Source organism: Madurella fahalii (genome assembly GCF_045866475.1).
Source record: "Madurella fahalii IFM 68171 DNA, scaffold_3, whole genome shotgun sequence".
In the NCBI taxonomy this organism is placed as follows: domain Eukaryota; kingdom Fungi; phylum Ascomycota; class Sordariomycetes; order Sordariales; genus Madurella; species Madurella fahalii.
The window spans coordinates 1,667,351-1,681,399 of record NW_027263973.1 but is presented as its reverse complement, the minus strand read 5'-3'; the positions used below and the strand labels follow the sequence as shown (position 1 = coordinate 1,681,399).

Genomic DNA, 14,049 nt, shown 5'->3' with positions numbered 1-14,049 from the left:
ATGGTCACCAAGCTCGCCGCCTTCGCCGCCCTCATGGGCATGGCTGCTGCCCAGCAGGTCGGCAAAGAGACGACTGAGACACATCCAAGGTTGACATGGCAGAAGTGCAACTCCAGCGGGTCATGCACAAATGTGAACGGAGAGGTCACTATCGACTCCAACTGGCGCTGGGTCCACGACAAGAATGGTTACACCAACTGCTACAGCGGCAACTCGTGGAACACGACCATCTGCAAGGACTCCAAGAGCTGTGCGTCGAACTGCGCTGTCGATGGTGCCGACTATTCGGGCACCTATGGCGCTTCGACCAGCGGGAACGCCCTGACCCTCAAGTTTGTCACCAAAGGAGAGTTCTGTGAGTACTAGGAGTATCCTTCCAGACGGGAGAGAGTGGATTGCTGACGGATGACGGCCAGCCACCAATATTGGTTCTCGCCTGTACTTGATGGCAAGCGCCACCAAATACCAGATGTTCACTCTTCTTGGCAACGAGTTCACCTTTGACGTGGACACCTCGAAGCTCGGGTAAGCCAAGAAGGCAGATACCGCATGTCCGCCAACCGCACGCTAACCTATGGCTAAGCTGCGGCCTTAACGGCGCTCTATACTTCGTCTCCATGGACGAGGATGGTGGAGCGTCCAAGTACCCGGGTAACAAGGCTGGCGCCAAGTACGGTACGGGTTACTGCGACGCGCAGTGCCCCCGCGACCTGAAGTTCATCAACGGCGAAGCCAACGTCGGCAACTGGGAGGGGTCCTCCAATGACGCCAACGCTGGCGTCGGCCAATACGGTTCCTGCTGTACAGAGATGGATATCTGGTGCGTACCAAGAGCCAACACCCCTCTCTATTCATTCCCTACCTCCTCTAACCAAATGATAAAACCACAGGGAAGCTAATTCCATCTCCACCGCCTACACCCCACACCCCTGTACAACTCCCGGCCAGCACCGCTGCGAAGGCGACGCCTGCGGCGGAACTTACTCGGACACCCGGTACGCCGGCACGTGCGACCCGGACGGCTGCGACTTCAACGCATATCGCCAGGGAGTGCAGGACTTTTACGGCCCGGGCATGACGGTCGACACGACCAAGAAGTTCACCGTGGTCACGCAATTTCTCAAGGGCAGTGACGGCCAGCTGTCCGACATCAAGCGCTTCTATGTGCAGGGCGGCAAGGTGATCCCCAACGCCGAGAGCGCCATCGACGGTAACCCGGGCAACAGCATCACGACCGAGTTCTGCAAGGCGCAAAAGGTGGCGTTTGGCGACCGCGACTACTTCGAGGAGAAGGGCGGCATGGCCCAGTTCAGCAAGGGCGTGGAGGCCCCAATGGTGCTCGTCATGTCGCTGTGGGACGATCATTATGCGAACATGCTGTGGCTCGACTCTACGTACCCGACGGATGCGGGCACGGATGAGCCTGGAAAGGCGAGGGGCAGCTGTGAGACTACCTCTGGTGTGCCGGCGGACGTTGAGAGCGAGCAAGCGAGTGATCAGGTTATTTTCTGTGAGTTTTTCTTTTTGATTCTCTCCCCCCTTCTCCCCTCCCCTCTCTGTGTGAGAAGCGGTTGACTGACATCATGACAGCGAACATCAAGTTTGGTCCTATCGGCTCGACGTTCAAGCAGCCGTAAGGCTGAGGCGCGGTACAAGGCAAAAAGGGTTTGCATCAGGCGAACAGGGCGAGAAAGCAGCAGCATGCAGGCATACACTAGAGCGTGGTGAGCAGCATGGTCTGTCATGGGAAAGATAAGCATCTGCCTATAGATGGGTACAAGTTCCTCGTAAATAATCTGGTTCGGGACAAATCCATAAACAAGCCTGAAATCTTGAGTCTGGGTATCGCAGTGCTTAGCAGCCAGTCGCTAGTATTCCAGCAATGGTCTTCTAGTGGAGGAAGGAGAAGAGGAAAAACGGAAGAGGGAAAACCGAAGTTTGCGGAATTACTTCCAGTAGATAACTTACAACATAGGGTAGTGTACTGTACATGGGCTAACGTTACTATATCAGGCTAGCGCAAACCCTTGAACTTGGATCCCTGCATTCGGTTCCACAAAGAAGTAGACGTACCAGACCCAAACGCGTTTCATTCCTGGCCACGCGTCGCTGTAGGATAGCGAGAAAACCGTTCTCTCAGCTACCCCGCAGTGTCATCACATACAACACATCTACAATAAACCATCGGCTCTCGTCCTACAGTATCCAGACTGCGGATTAGATCACGCGGCTTTGTACTTTATTTCCCAATCTTTCACTCAAGTTGTCAAGCACCATGCCACCGCGGCTCCTCCAACGAGCCCGTCGACCGGATGCTACTCCGTCAGGCCGCTCGGGTGCCCCTGATCGTCCCCTAGAGCTGCCACCCTACGAACCACCGGCCTATCCCATGGACGAACGGACCAAGCAAAAATTGGCAAGCCTATCCAGCAGCCGCGAAACCGACAGCGGGCGGCGCAAGTACGAGAAGCACCTCACCAAGTCGTCCACCTACCTCTTTGAGAGCGTCGGCAGCATCAATGATGTGCTCTTTTCTCGTAAGCAGGCCTTGGCAGCCATGGCGGAGAAGCGGCGGGCGAGGGGCGTCGAGGACAGGACCGAGGCTGAGATGCGGCTGGAGGAATACGTCGCGCAGCTAGAAGCTGTGGTCGAAGAGCTAACCGACTCGTCCGAGGAGGCATTGCGCTGGGTGATCGACTCACGCGCTGAGCTCGAGGACCAACAGACGGTGTTGGAGATGGTGTTGCAAGGCTTAAACGCGCAGCAGCCCCGACCGGAACCCAAGCTGCGGAGGCCGAAGGATAAGAGGGCGCCAAAGCGGCGCGTAGTCGGCGGTGATGATGACGAAGACGTCGATGCAGCTTTGGCCCAAGATGATGATGGTGAGGAGGAGGAGGACATGGACAATGTTGATGATGCAGCTGCCGACATTCCTCCTATAATGGGTGTGGCTGAGTTGCTGGAGGCTGCTCGCAAAGCCAAGATGGACGAATACAGAGCATTGAGTCCTCATCGGCGGTATGCGCTCAACAACGACTATATCTCGTTCAAGAAAAACTGGCACGACGCTATACACCCAGAAGACCAGGTCCCGCTCCCTGACGCATCCACTTGGTTCGATGAGCAGGGCAGACCAACCAAGGGCGTGGCAGCAGATGCCGACGAGGACGAGGACCTCGTGGTCGAGCGTGAGATCATCGATCTCAAGTGCCCGCTGTCGTTGCAGATCATGAAGGAGCCCTACAGCAACCACCAATGCAAGCACACGTTCGAGAGGTCTGCCATCATCGAGTTCATACGAAGCAACAACGGTATGGCAAAATGCCCCTCTTGTCCCAAGGTATGGACCACACTGTGACCTTCGCAATCTTGACCCTCATACACTAACATCAAGGTTAGGACTTGCGCATTAAGGACTTGTACCTCGATGAGGTAATCTTACGGAAAATCAAGCGGGCGCAGCTAGCCAGCAGGCGAGAACTCGACGATACGTCTGATACCGAATCCGATACCGAGGCCGATTCTAGTCTGATTGTCGGGGACGCTACTAAGATCAAAAAGGAGAGGGGCGGATCTCGTCACCGTCTAGACGACATTGACGACGACTAATCTCTTCCACCAAAGCGCCCAAGCACGTCTCCCCTCTCTATAAGGTCATAAATTCGTGCGATGAATCATTCCTTGCCGTTTTCCCATTGCTCGGACATGGAGTTGGCGATCCGCTGGTTCCTTGCTGCCTGATTATCAACCTAGCTGCAACAGAGCGGGAATCTTGCGGGTAACTGACCATTTGTTCTGGTTTTAGTATGGAGTATTGTTGCGGTGTAACCGCAAGAGGGAGAACACCCTCAAACAGCACACTGTACCTCCACTCCTGTCCATCCGCCTCTGACCACCTTCTCGTCCCGCAACCCCATGTCGCTCGCCGCTCGGCAACCTGATGGATATTGGACTAGGAAGTATTGAAATCCGATCCTATTCCGGTGAGGAGATGTGGGAACAACCATGGAAATCTACGAGATACGGAAGGAAGCGGGAAGGAGAGTGAGCGTGCTGTCTAGTAGGTGAAACAACGTTTCCTTCCAACGGGAACCTTGCTGGCAGTCTGGCGTACCGCTGGTCCCGAACCGAGTGCGCAAGCACTATTCCTGCGGTGTGAGGAAGCCCATCGAGTACGCATAACTAGCCCGGTTGCCACCTCGGGACGTGCTGTTATATCCTGGCGGGGACGAATCCGGAAGCACAGCCATCCCATCCGCGGGCGCTTGCCGATATATCGAGAGCGGGCTGGGCGAGTAACAACCGATCCCCTGTGGGTTGAATGGATCAACTCGGAATCCGGAATTGCTCGGCGGGAATGCCGGGCTCTGCAAAATAGCTGGCTGGGAAGAAGTTGCGAATTGGCCGTATGGAGACTCCGATGTGATGAGTTTAAGGGAACTGGCGTGGAGGAACGATGTCAGCGCCCGATCGACGGCCTCAAGAACCAAAGCAAATCTTGCCTCCGAGATCCAACTGTCGGAGCAATGCCGTAGACGTCTGGACTCAGCAGCTCGTTCGGGGTCAAAGGAGAGACAGCCCGCGCACTGCTCTCCTCGACGTCAGGGCTCTGCCGCGGCGACGGGCTCGCCGGATCACCCGAAACGCATGTGGAGCGCGTGCTCTTTCGGCGCGAGTACTTGTGGATCTGCCACCTGTCGAAGCGCGATCTGTATGCGCGGGTGCTATGTCACCACAAGTGTCAGCTCCAAACCGAATCAGCCAGGCTTGTATACAACAACACTCTAACGTCTCCCCGCCCAGGTACGAAATCATGCCGGAGCCGAACCGGGGCGGGACCTAGCAGGAAAAGTTCGGAGTGCTCCACATACGATGCCTTGAACCCGTATCTTTCGCGCATGATACGCTGCACCTCGTGGAGCGGCTTGTTCTGGCCCTTGTACTCCGCAATGATGATCTCCCGATACTTCTCCCACTGTTTGGTCATGACGTACGGCTGAGACGTCCCACTGAAGCTGTTGGTTCCTGGCGTGCCCAGCAACTCGACAAAAACAGAACTCGAACTGTCAGGTCCCAGACACAGCAACACGAGGCGACTGAGACCAGGGCTGAATGCGAGTGGAAATAAGGCGAGGCTTGGACAGCGATGACGCAGGGAACAGGCGATTAGCTAGGGGCATGTGGGATGGTCCATGGTGATATAGCCCAGCAATAGAGCACATCTCACCTTGTCGAGGCCAATCTATGCACATATTCACCCCTTCGCCGCCCCGGGTGTGAGGCGTTTTACATGCGCAATACCTGCAGTTCTCTTGCCAAAACAGCAGACGAATAGGGCGGCCAATGGCCTGGCCGACTTGCAGGATAACGTGGCTGGACCCAGGAATCAGAACGTTTTTCTCCACGGGGCAAGGCTTTGGGGGGGGGGGGCCGAGCCCCAGAAAGAACAGCATATTTTAACGACGGGATGGGCGCTTCTTCCATGGTAGCGGTTCGGTAGAGCACGACACTCACCTCGCGCCCATACACCCATCATGTATTGACGACGGACGAACCACTAAAGTAGGACAGGCATCGGCTTGCAGAAGCGAGGATCCGGTGAGGAAACAAGCGTCCCACGTAAGGCTACAAGAAGACGGTAGGAGAAGTGATTGGGCGGACAAAAGCTACGACCCCCCGGTGCAACTGCGCTTTCCGTTCAGCCTCATAATGCTATGACGCTCACGGATTGGCCCTGCAGGGGTTTTGCCGCGACCCCGCCCGCATCACGGCTCGCCTCAACTGTACGAGACGCAAGGATTGTTCCCGGAACAAGTCCCGTGGTTCGTACGCCTGGCCGAGAAATCCGAGGCTGCCGGATGGCTGCAAACCGGTGTGATGGGTGGCTGTAGATAGCCGATGCGATGCCTCGTTTTACGTATATATGGCTGGCTACCACTTCCTCCGCGCCTTTCGGGCGTCAGATACGTGTGTCGACGGGGAAGGGTTTCCAGTTCGAGGCTTACCGCAAACCGCGGCTGCACTGATTACTTAATCCTCATTCACATCTTTTTCACACACTAGTGTTAAATTTTTTTTGTTCCCCGGGGCGTTTGTCCCGCACCTCTCGCATCGTCTTTGCCCCCAACCTCTCACACACTTCCCCGCACCTCCCCGTCCACCACATCCATCACCCGGGGTGTTGAGGATGCGAGACACACCGAGATCTACCAAGTGAATTAACCGCAGCAGCTACGTATAAGAAACGGCCATTGGGGGAATCATCATCAGGATTCGACACGGCATTAGTTCCCCTATCCGCGCCGCCACTTTGGAATGCTACCTCATGGTGAGGCAGAGCCGTGAGATCAGATTGAAGGGGCTTCTTACACCGAGAAAGGCGCATTCATTCCCAGCCGCCTCCTCTCCTTGCTTCACCGTATCCTCAACTATCCACAACCAGTAGATCAACCCACAGAACCCAGTCCCGCGCATCGGTGCAGCCAAGAGGGAGCCGCAAGGATGTCACGGGTTAAGAACAGCCCTGCATCTATGGGCGGCATTGCCTGCTTCACCAGTAGAATAACCCGTATCGCCGGACGACTAGACCGCTGCGCAGACACGCCATCCCGCATCTGAAAGAGGCAAATTTGGGCCAGACCACTCGGAACCTCGCGTCCCTTTTGCCCAGCAGACGATGCGGCGTTTCAGTGGCCGCAACTCACCATTGACCTCTGCCCCCTCCGCCCCGGCGGTAGGGCTGGCAGATAAGATGCGTCAAGATCCAATACCAGACCTGGTCGGCGCAGCCACTAGGGCTGGCAGATCAAAATGCATAAGAGCCAATTTCATCCCCGGTCGGCGCAGCCACTCACCCTGAAGGGGGGAGAGAGGGGGTGAGAGATCGACATGGCTCGTGAGCGCGTTGCCATACTACCCGAGACTGGCTGTGCTCTCAGTGTGCGCGACATTGTGATGCATCTCGCCCGCAAAGATGGCATGGGAAGAGTCCCCGATGGGACGCCACTCTCGAGACACCAAGCCTTGAGTCGGTAGACACGTGTACTACTTTACAAGACGCTAGCCCTAACCTCAAATAAGAAAGGGAGAAGAGGAGGGTGAGGACAATGAGGAGGGTGAGGAGGGTGAGGAGGATGAGAAGGGGGTGAGGGGGTTCAACTACACAACGATACAGCAAACTTCAACGCGTGGATGACCAAGACCGAGCATGGCATTGCAAATCCTTTCTTTTCAATTTTCCTCTATGCATTCATTCAAACTTGCCGCAACAGTGTATATGTCTCTCGATACATTCGTAACGACACTTTCTACACAGCCATCAGACAACGACAACCCCCCCCCCCCCGGCGGGTAGTTGCCGAGTAGGTAGGTATCCAGGCACTCCTCAACCCTCCTCAGAGCAACACACGCGCCCAAACCAACTGAAGAGCACAAAGGTTATTATTATCGAGCATCAATGAAATAAGATAATAATAATCCACCTATACAAGGTAATCGATCCATCCTATCGACAGACTGCATACCAATCTTCCTTCGCTCATGAGCGTGGTCGACATCTAAATGGAAAAGGGGTATGTAACGTGAGTGTCCAGACGGTACTGTACCACGCAAACCAAAAGAAAAACAGGTAAACCCACCTCGCCCCACCCAGAAACCGACCTGAATCCAATTTCTTCATATCACACTCAGTCTACCGGTCGAACCAACCCGTTCGCTTTCAAATCTTCTCCCCCTTTCACCAACCCAGCGTCCACCGCCTAAGCATGCCCCACGCCAGCCCCATTACTGCCCTTACTGTCCATGGACCCCGGCAAAGACCCCTTCCCACTTCCCGCAGCGCCAGCGCTAGCAGGCGAGATGGTCGCGCTCGCCGTCCCCGTCGTCGCCACCGGGCTCACGACGGTTCCCTCTCCGGTGATGACGCCCGTCTCCTGCTGCGCCGGAGCCGGGATCGCCACCACGGGCCTGGGCTTCTCCCCATCAGCAGCGGCGGCGGCATCAATTGGATTCCCCGCTTCGCTCCCGGGTGAGTGCTCCGTCGCCGGGCCCGTCGCGCCCGCCACATTCTTGATCACCTCGAACCACTTCATCGCCTCGGCGGGGGAATGCGCCTTGAACGCCAGCTCCGACGTGCCCGCCAGCTTCCCGCCCATGTGCTTGGACTTGTCCTTGCCCTTGACGTTGAACTTCTCGCCGTTGGGGAGCCCGATGACGGCTTCGGGGAGGTAGATGCTCAGCTCCGGGACGGGATCTTGGCGGACGTTGTCGCTGTCCTTGAACTCGTGGAGGAACTTGGACGGCGTGACGACGTAGTAGGCGGTGTTATAGCCCCAGGAGAACTTGTTCCGGGACTTGCGCTCCAGGCTGCCCTCAATGAGGGGCTTGGTAGAAGGGTGGCTCATGTTAGGGAACTGGATGCCCTCGACGCTGCGCGGCGGTTGGGCGGGGTTGGCGAGGACATCGGCGCTGCGGCGCGTGAAGGCCTTCCATTCGAAATCCGGGGGGATGCGCTGGGCCGCGCCGAGCATGTCACAGTAGAGGGCTTGGACCTTGAGGGCTTGGCCGCCCGTGTACGAGTTGAAGGCTTCCATGGCCTGCTGGATGACCTGGACGATGTGCTTCTCAAAGGCTTCGAGGTTGGTTTGGACGGCGACGAGGTCGTTGTGCTGGTTGTTTTCTTCCATGACTTGCTTGGAAAGGCGGTGCACGACGCCGCGCTGGATGACGTAGGGGTCGTCGGCTGGGGTGGCCTTGCCGCCGGTGGCCTCGAAGGATGCCGTGTGCTGGCCGAGGAGCTCAATGTGCTTCTGCGTGGTATTGCGCGCCTTCTCAACTTCCTTGGCGCCCTTCTCGGCGCCGTGGGCGAGTTCCTTGGCCTTGTGCTTGATCTCCTTATGCAAGCGCTCCACGACCGGGAGGACCGAGCCCTTGATGTTCTTTTCCGTCTCGAGGTTAGTGTTGACGAGAGCCTGCGTGTTGACGCGCATGTTCTCGAAGAAGCCGGCAACGCCGCCCAGGCTTTGGTCGAAGTGCTGCCCCTCCCTAAGGGGCTTGGAGAGGGTCTGGGATGGTGTAAGCGGCCGGGTCCCCCCACAGATTGAAGGAAGGGGGCAAGTACCTTCAAGGCCTTCTCGTATTCCTTGGCCTGCGTCTTGTGAATTTTCTCGACGGCCTCCATGTACTCCTCGAGGTAAACGACGGCATGCTTCCAGGCGTGCAGTCGCTGTGCGAGGAGGCCAGCGGTCTATGATAGCGGGTCAGATACGATACGAGGTATTACTCAGCCAATGGGTGGGACACTCACGGTGCTCGGATCCGTGTCGGGGACGGCTTCATCGCTGGCGTTGCTGGCCAGCGTCGAGTGCCTCGACGGCCCGGCGCTGGTAGGGTCCTGAGTAGCCATTGTTTCCGAGCGTTTTTCTGCCTTGCGGACACTTTTTGCTTTGCGGATACTAGTGAGCTTCATGGTGCGAGGAGACGGGAAAGTGGGAAGCCTGTGATGATTGCTTTGTTTTGTATGCAGTGCGTGTCTTTTCCGTACCTAGGGGAGCTTCAAAAAGCTTCAAAAAGCAAATATGGCGAGGGTCGAGAGTTCGAGGAAACGAGGAAACCGCAAGCAGGAAAAGCAGTTCGTCCCAATCTCGTCTTCAAATCAAAACAGCCCACGACAGCAACAACCCAGAGCTATGCGATTCTCGAATCAATGAGGTCATGGACCAAACCACCAGACACAAAGCAGGTTGGGCAGGACGGATTAGGTATGTATCTATACTAGTTGAGCGAACCACCTTGGCTAATTGGGCCACCCCCGACGCACACCGGCGCGCCTCCTGGGCCCGACAGATGTCCCTCCCCTTGTTTCGGCGACCTCTCTTGATGAGAGTCCCGAAAAGAAAATGAGTGCCAAGATAAACCAGTGGACCTTCGTCCGATCCTTGTGGCGATCCACATTGGACCGCATCGGGGTTGCTTCAAGCCCATGACGTAACACAGCTATGGGGTCATGGCGGGGCAGAGAGCTTGCTCGCAGGACCCTGTTCAGCTGTGATGTCCTGCGTCTCTTCACACAACTGGAGCTGATTTGCGAGACATGCTTCCTCCATAGTCTCAATTAGCTTCGCTCCATAACGCAATATGTTTCTTGATGGGGTTTCCACAACTATCCGGCGACAAGATTCCATCGATGACCCCGCAGCGCAGGGTCCAGGCGTTGATGAAATGACGTAATGAGTAACTTGGCTGTCGATCCGAGACGCATGGCAGGGTCTGGCCCCTGGACCTTGGCCGATCAGGCGCAACGACTCTTCTGCAGGTTGGGTCCATCGCCATATGTCTCGATGGCTATCAAACCGAAATTCTGCATGCTCTCTGCTTGTGTGAGACACGGTCCGTTTGTTGGAAGTCCGTATCATGCTCGGCCGACACATGTCCACCCGGGCCTCTTTTAGGCGGCCTCGTCTGTGTTTCGAAGACAAGTCTCGCCATGCGCCGCCAACTCGTCACAGCAACAGGTCTCGTTGGCGCAAAGACGGCCGTTCGCCGCCAAAGGGGCTCTCCATTTAATGCTGATATTGCATAAGAAGCGACCCCTCGCGTCACCAGCTCATCGTGCAACCTCAACGGGAAATAGGAAAACTGCAAGAATCACGATCGAGATCGAAGTCAACGACAAAAGAAAAGGCCATCCTCGGCATGCATTTCTATCTGGATCGGCTAACGGGGTATCAGAGAATTATTAGAAGCAGCATAAACCCAGCCACCACCCAACCACCATCATTTTCACAAACATCACTCCCCACAGTTCCCTGGTGGTTCCATTTTATACAACTCCCAAGCACAACATACCGCCATCCGCCGAGACGCCTCTTACCCTAAACCCAGGCAATCATGGAAGGAAAAAGAAGAAGAGAAAAAGGTAACGATTATAATAATGTACACGGGCGCAGTTACTTTACCCGCAATTCATGTCTGACCGTGTCTTAGGCGAACAGGCGCTCTCGCGGTAGCAGATGCGACCGCCCGCGCTCGCTCCCTTCTACGTGCGCCTGGAAAAGGTGGGGAAACGGCAACATTACCAGTGACGACGTCGTCCGCCGTCGATGCATGGCCGGCCTACGACTTGACCGTGGCCGCGGCGGACTCGTAGGTTCGCGCGGAACCGGGGCCGGCTCAAGTGAGTGCGGCACCGGGCCCTCCACGATGATACCGAGCCCGTCGCCCGTTACCGGCGCGGCCGCAGCAAGCCGAGGCGAGCCGGGCGCGCTCGTAGCTGTAATGTAATCGGGGAGCGCCGATCCATCCGAGTAATTGTTCAGCGGCCTAACCGGGGTTTTGACGGCCGTCCGGTAGCTGGGGACTTTGCACAACTCCCTGATCTCGGGCAGGTCGACGTGCTCCGGTGTGTGCATTCCGGGCGACTGGTCGGCGCTGGTGTGCCGGGTAAGCGGCACTGATGCCGACGGTGAGTTTGGACTGCTGCCATCGCTCGTGCGCGGTGGACTGCTGGGTCGCGAACCTGCCGTCGACGGGGTTGAATTCCAGGAGGTGTTCGAGTGGTGCTGCTCCAATGACATGCTCTGTAATCTAGACGAGAGCAAGGCCGGAGAGATTGCCGCGCCGAGTGTCGGAGGGGCTGCTAGGCCATTGTTCTGGAACATGGTTGCCAAGTTTTCGGCTGAAGCCGCTCTAGAATGGCCGTGCGATGGGCTAGTCACACCAGATCGACCGCCGGTCGGTGTATGCAGAGCCGCAGGGTCCACACCTTCGTAGAGCTGGTCCAGCACGTGCTCGCTGTAGCTCGGCGGCGCGATTACGGCCGCTTCTCTCGATGTCGCGTTAGGCAGCTGCCGTACGAGATTCCCTTCCTCGTCGAGAGGCATGTTGGGCGAGATGAATATCGACAATGGTAGCGTTGCCCGCAGTTCCGAGACATGTCCGTCGGGGTTCTTGAGCGCGACCACGACCTTCAGCTTGTGCCGAATTTTGATTCCCTTGGCGTTCACATCCTGGAGGCACCTGCTGAGCTTCTTAGGCAGGTTCAGAGACGCGTTAACCACCCAGCCTTCCTGGCCGGTATCGTCGATCATATCTTGCCAGTGTTTGTGTCGGTCCAAGGTAATAGTCCACAAGTCAACCTCCCTCTCCTTTTTGTGTTCCCTGACGGCGTGATTAGTCTGGAAAATGATGTCGTGGGTTTCGATCAATTTAATCGTTATGTCGCCCATGTCTAGGCCTTTGAGCAATGGCGTGAACCTCATTTCTAGGGGGATGCAGCTTCCAAAGACAACTGCCTTTTGCGGCGCAACGATCGAGTACTCGACCTTATTCGGCCAGATGTTCTCTACGCTCATGGCATGCAGAAACTCGAGGGCTGAAGCTTCAAGTGTTCGTATGATTCGCAGTCGCTTGTACGTGTGCAGGTCGTGCGCCAGCTTTCCTCGCGTTACTGTCGCCTTGAGTTTGTATGTGATGCTCGCCTCACGCAAGCCTTCCACGCTCTCGGTCATATCCCCGTCTAGCATCAGCTCAAAAGGCCACTCGTAGTTCCCCGCAGGTAAAGTGACACCCTTCGTTTGGTATGGGTAACCGGCCGGGGCCGGGTCCAACGGGGCGCCAATTCCTACGAAAGGCCTCCACCGGTGCTCATAAAACTGCCACGTCTTGCCGAAGTTCTGGGAGGATACGCCTGCAACCGTCGTCTTTGAATCGGCCCAGCTAGCAGACAATGTCAGTCCTTGGCCTAGAAGAGACTTGTACTTTGAGCCACACATACCCATGCTGCAGAGTACCTGTCAGTTTTAGGTAGATGTTTTCCACCTTGAGCGGCGCAGACAGGCAGAGGACGACGGTGCCCTTCAAGAGCTGGCCCGAGGCCTCGTGGTCGCCGCCCCGGAAAACGATAAAGTCGTTTTCCAGCCGGATCTCAAAGAGGGTGCAGGCATGTTTCCCAGTTACCGAAGTAAAGCGGTTGAAAGAGGGCATTGCTCGCCTGTTTAGGTTGTGCAACGATCTTGAGGAAAAGAGAGGAGGAATGAGGACGACGAGGAAGGGAGCGAGCACGGGTAGGTAAAGATACTGATCAGCCCAGGGCTGACATCGACCCAAGGTGCGTGAGAATCGCACCTTGCAGGATGTAGGGGCGCGGGTAGTTTGGGGCGAAGTACGGTAAAAAAGCGGCACGGAAGGCAGCGCCCTTTCTGAGGTGGGATGGAGAATGGGGTGAGATTTCGAAAAAAGAAAGGGAAACCAAGGGCAAGGCTTGGCTGGGTGCCCAACATATGTGAAATCCTAGTAGCCATCACCACAAAGTTTTCTGGCGGAGAAGGCGACCGGGGCCACTTGACAAGCTCAAGCTCCCACGATCAAGAGACCAGGAAACACCCGGCAGGATCACAGTCATCCACATGCAGCAACAGGGCTGTCAAGGTGGCGTGAATTGGATAATGTGACTGTGTCCGTTGCCAGAAAAACACGCGTTAACCACATACGGTAATTCTAGAAGCGGCATTAGCGGGACAGAAGAGGCAGCTGCCCTGTTCTGTTAGCAGGAACCCCTGTACACGAACGGGCGGCGGTGTACATCCTGTTCACGAGGTTCGGATATCACTCCCATGGTACTGATACCGAGCCAAGCGAGCCCGGCTTATGCAACCCGAATGGCTCCAATGCCCGACAGCCCTGCATTGGTGGGCCTTCCCACACAGTACGCGCCCCATTAATAGATACCGCCCGGCATTTCAGAAATGTTTTTGGGTTCGCATGTCTATGTATACCTTGGGTCCGAGATGTTCTGAAACGCGCCGGGGACAGGCGGACAGTCACTTATTTGTTTGTGCACGCTATGTATGTGGCTTGGACAGATAAGGAGCCGTAAAAAGGTGATCAGAGTTCGTATGCCACTCTTCGATGGCTCGCTGGGAATCGTGCGATAGCGTCAAGCGGACGGTGGCCCACACGTCACAGATTGGCGCAAGGCGGAAAAGGCGAATGGAGAAGAAAAGTCGGAAACCGTAAGTGGGGCATCTGCCAACGTGGGGTGTCAACGAACAA

At 56.3% G+C, this 14,049-nt stretch overlaps 5 protein-coding genes across 5 annotated transcripts; 2 read left to right on the top strand and 3 right to left on the bottom strand.

Moving 5' to 3' along the window:
* Positions 1-1,637, top strand: CBH1_2 (Exoglucanase 1; the record flags this gene model as incomplete). The annotated part of the gene is made up of 5 exons (XM_071061384.1): positions 1-355; positions 417-525; positions 584-820; positions 891-1,510; positions 1,591-1,637. The coding sequence occupies 5 exons, from the start codon at positions 1-3 to the stop codon at positions 1,635-1,637; spliced, it is 1,368 nt and encodes a 455-aa protein (XP_070917485.1).
* A 638-nt stretch (positions 1,638-2,275) lies between these two features.
* Positions 2,276-3,609, top strand: MFIFM68171_05963 (Zinc-finger of the MIZ type in Nse subunit-domain-containing protein; the record flags this gene model as incomplete). The annotated part of the gene is made up of 2 exons (XM_071061383.1): positions 2,276-3,340; positions 3,400-3,609. The coding sequence occupies 2 exons, from the start codon at positions 2,276-2,278 to the stop codon at positions 3,607-3,609; spliced, it is 1,275 nt and encodes a 424-aa protein (XP_070917484.1).
* Positions 3,610-4,459: 850 nt separating this feature from the next.
* On the bottom strand, positions 4,460-4,987 carry MFIFM68171_05962 (Clr5 domain-containing protein; the record flags this gene model as incomplete). Its single annotated transcript, XM_071061382.1, has 2 exons — positions 4,460-4,724; positions 4,872-4,987. 2 exons carry the CDS (start codon positions 4,985-4,987, stop codon positions 4,460-4,462), a joined length of 381 nt encoding a protein of 126 aa, XP_070917483.1.
* Positions 4,988-7,757: 2,770 nt separating this feature from the next.
* MFIFM68171_05961 (Cytoskeletal signaling protein slm1) lies at positions 7,758-9,403 on the bottom strand (the record flags this gene model as incomplete). Its single annotated transcript, XM_071061381.1, has 3 exons — positions 7,758-9,062; positions 9,119-9,244; positions 9,305-9,403. 3 exons carry the CDS (start codon positions 9,401-9,403, stop codon positions 7,758-7,760), a joined length of 1,530 nt encoding a protein of 509 aa, XP_070917482.1.
* Positions 9,404-10,979: 1,576 nt separating this feature from the next.
* On the bottom strand, positions 10,980-12,981 carry MFIFM68171_05960 (Arrestin C-terminal-like domain-containing protein; the record flags this gene model as incomplete). The annotated part of the gene is made up of 2 exons (XM_071061380.1): positions 10,980-12,714; positions 12,773-12,981. The coding sequence occupies 2 exons, from the start codon at positions 12,979-12,981 to the stop codon at positions 10,980-10,982; spliced, it is 1,944 nt and encodes a 647-aa protein (XP_070917481.1).
* Positions 12,982-14,049: the final 1,068 nt, after the last annotated feature.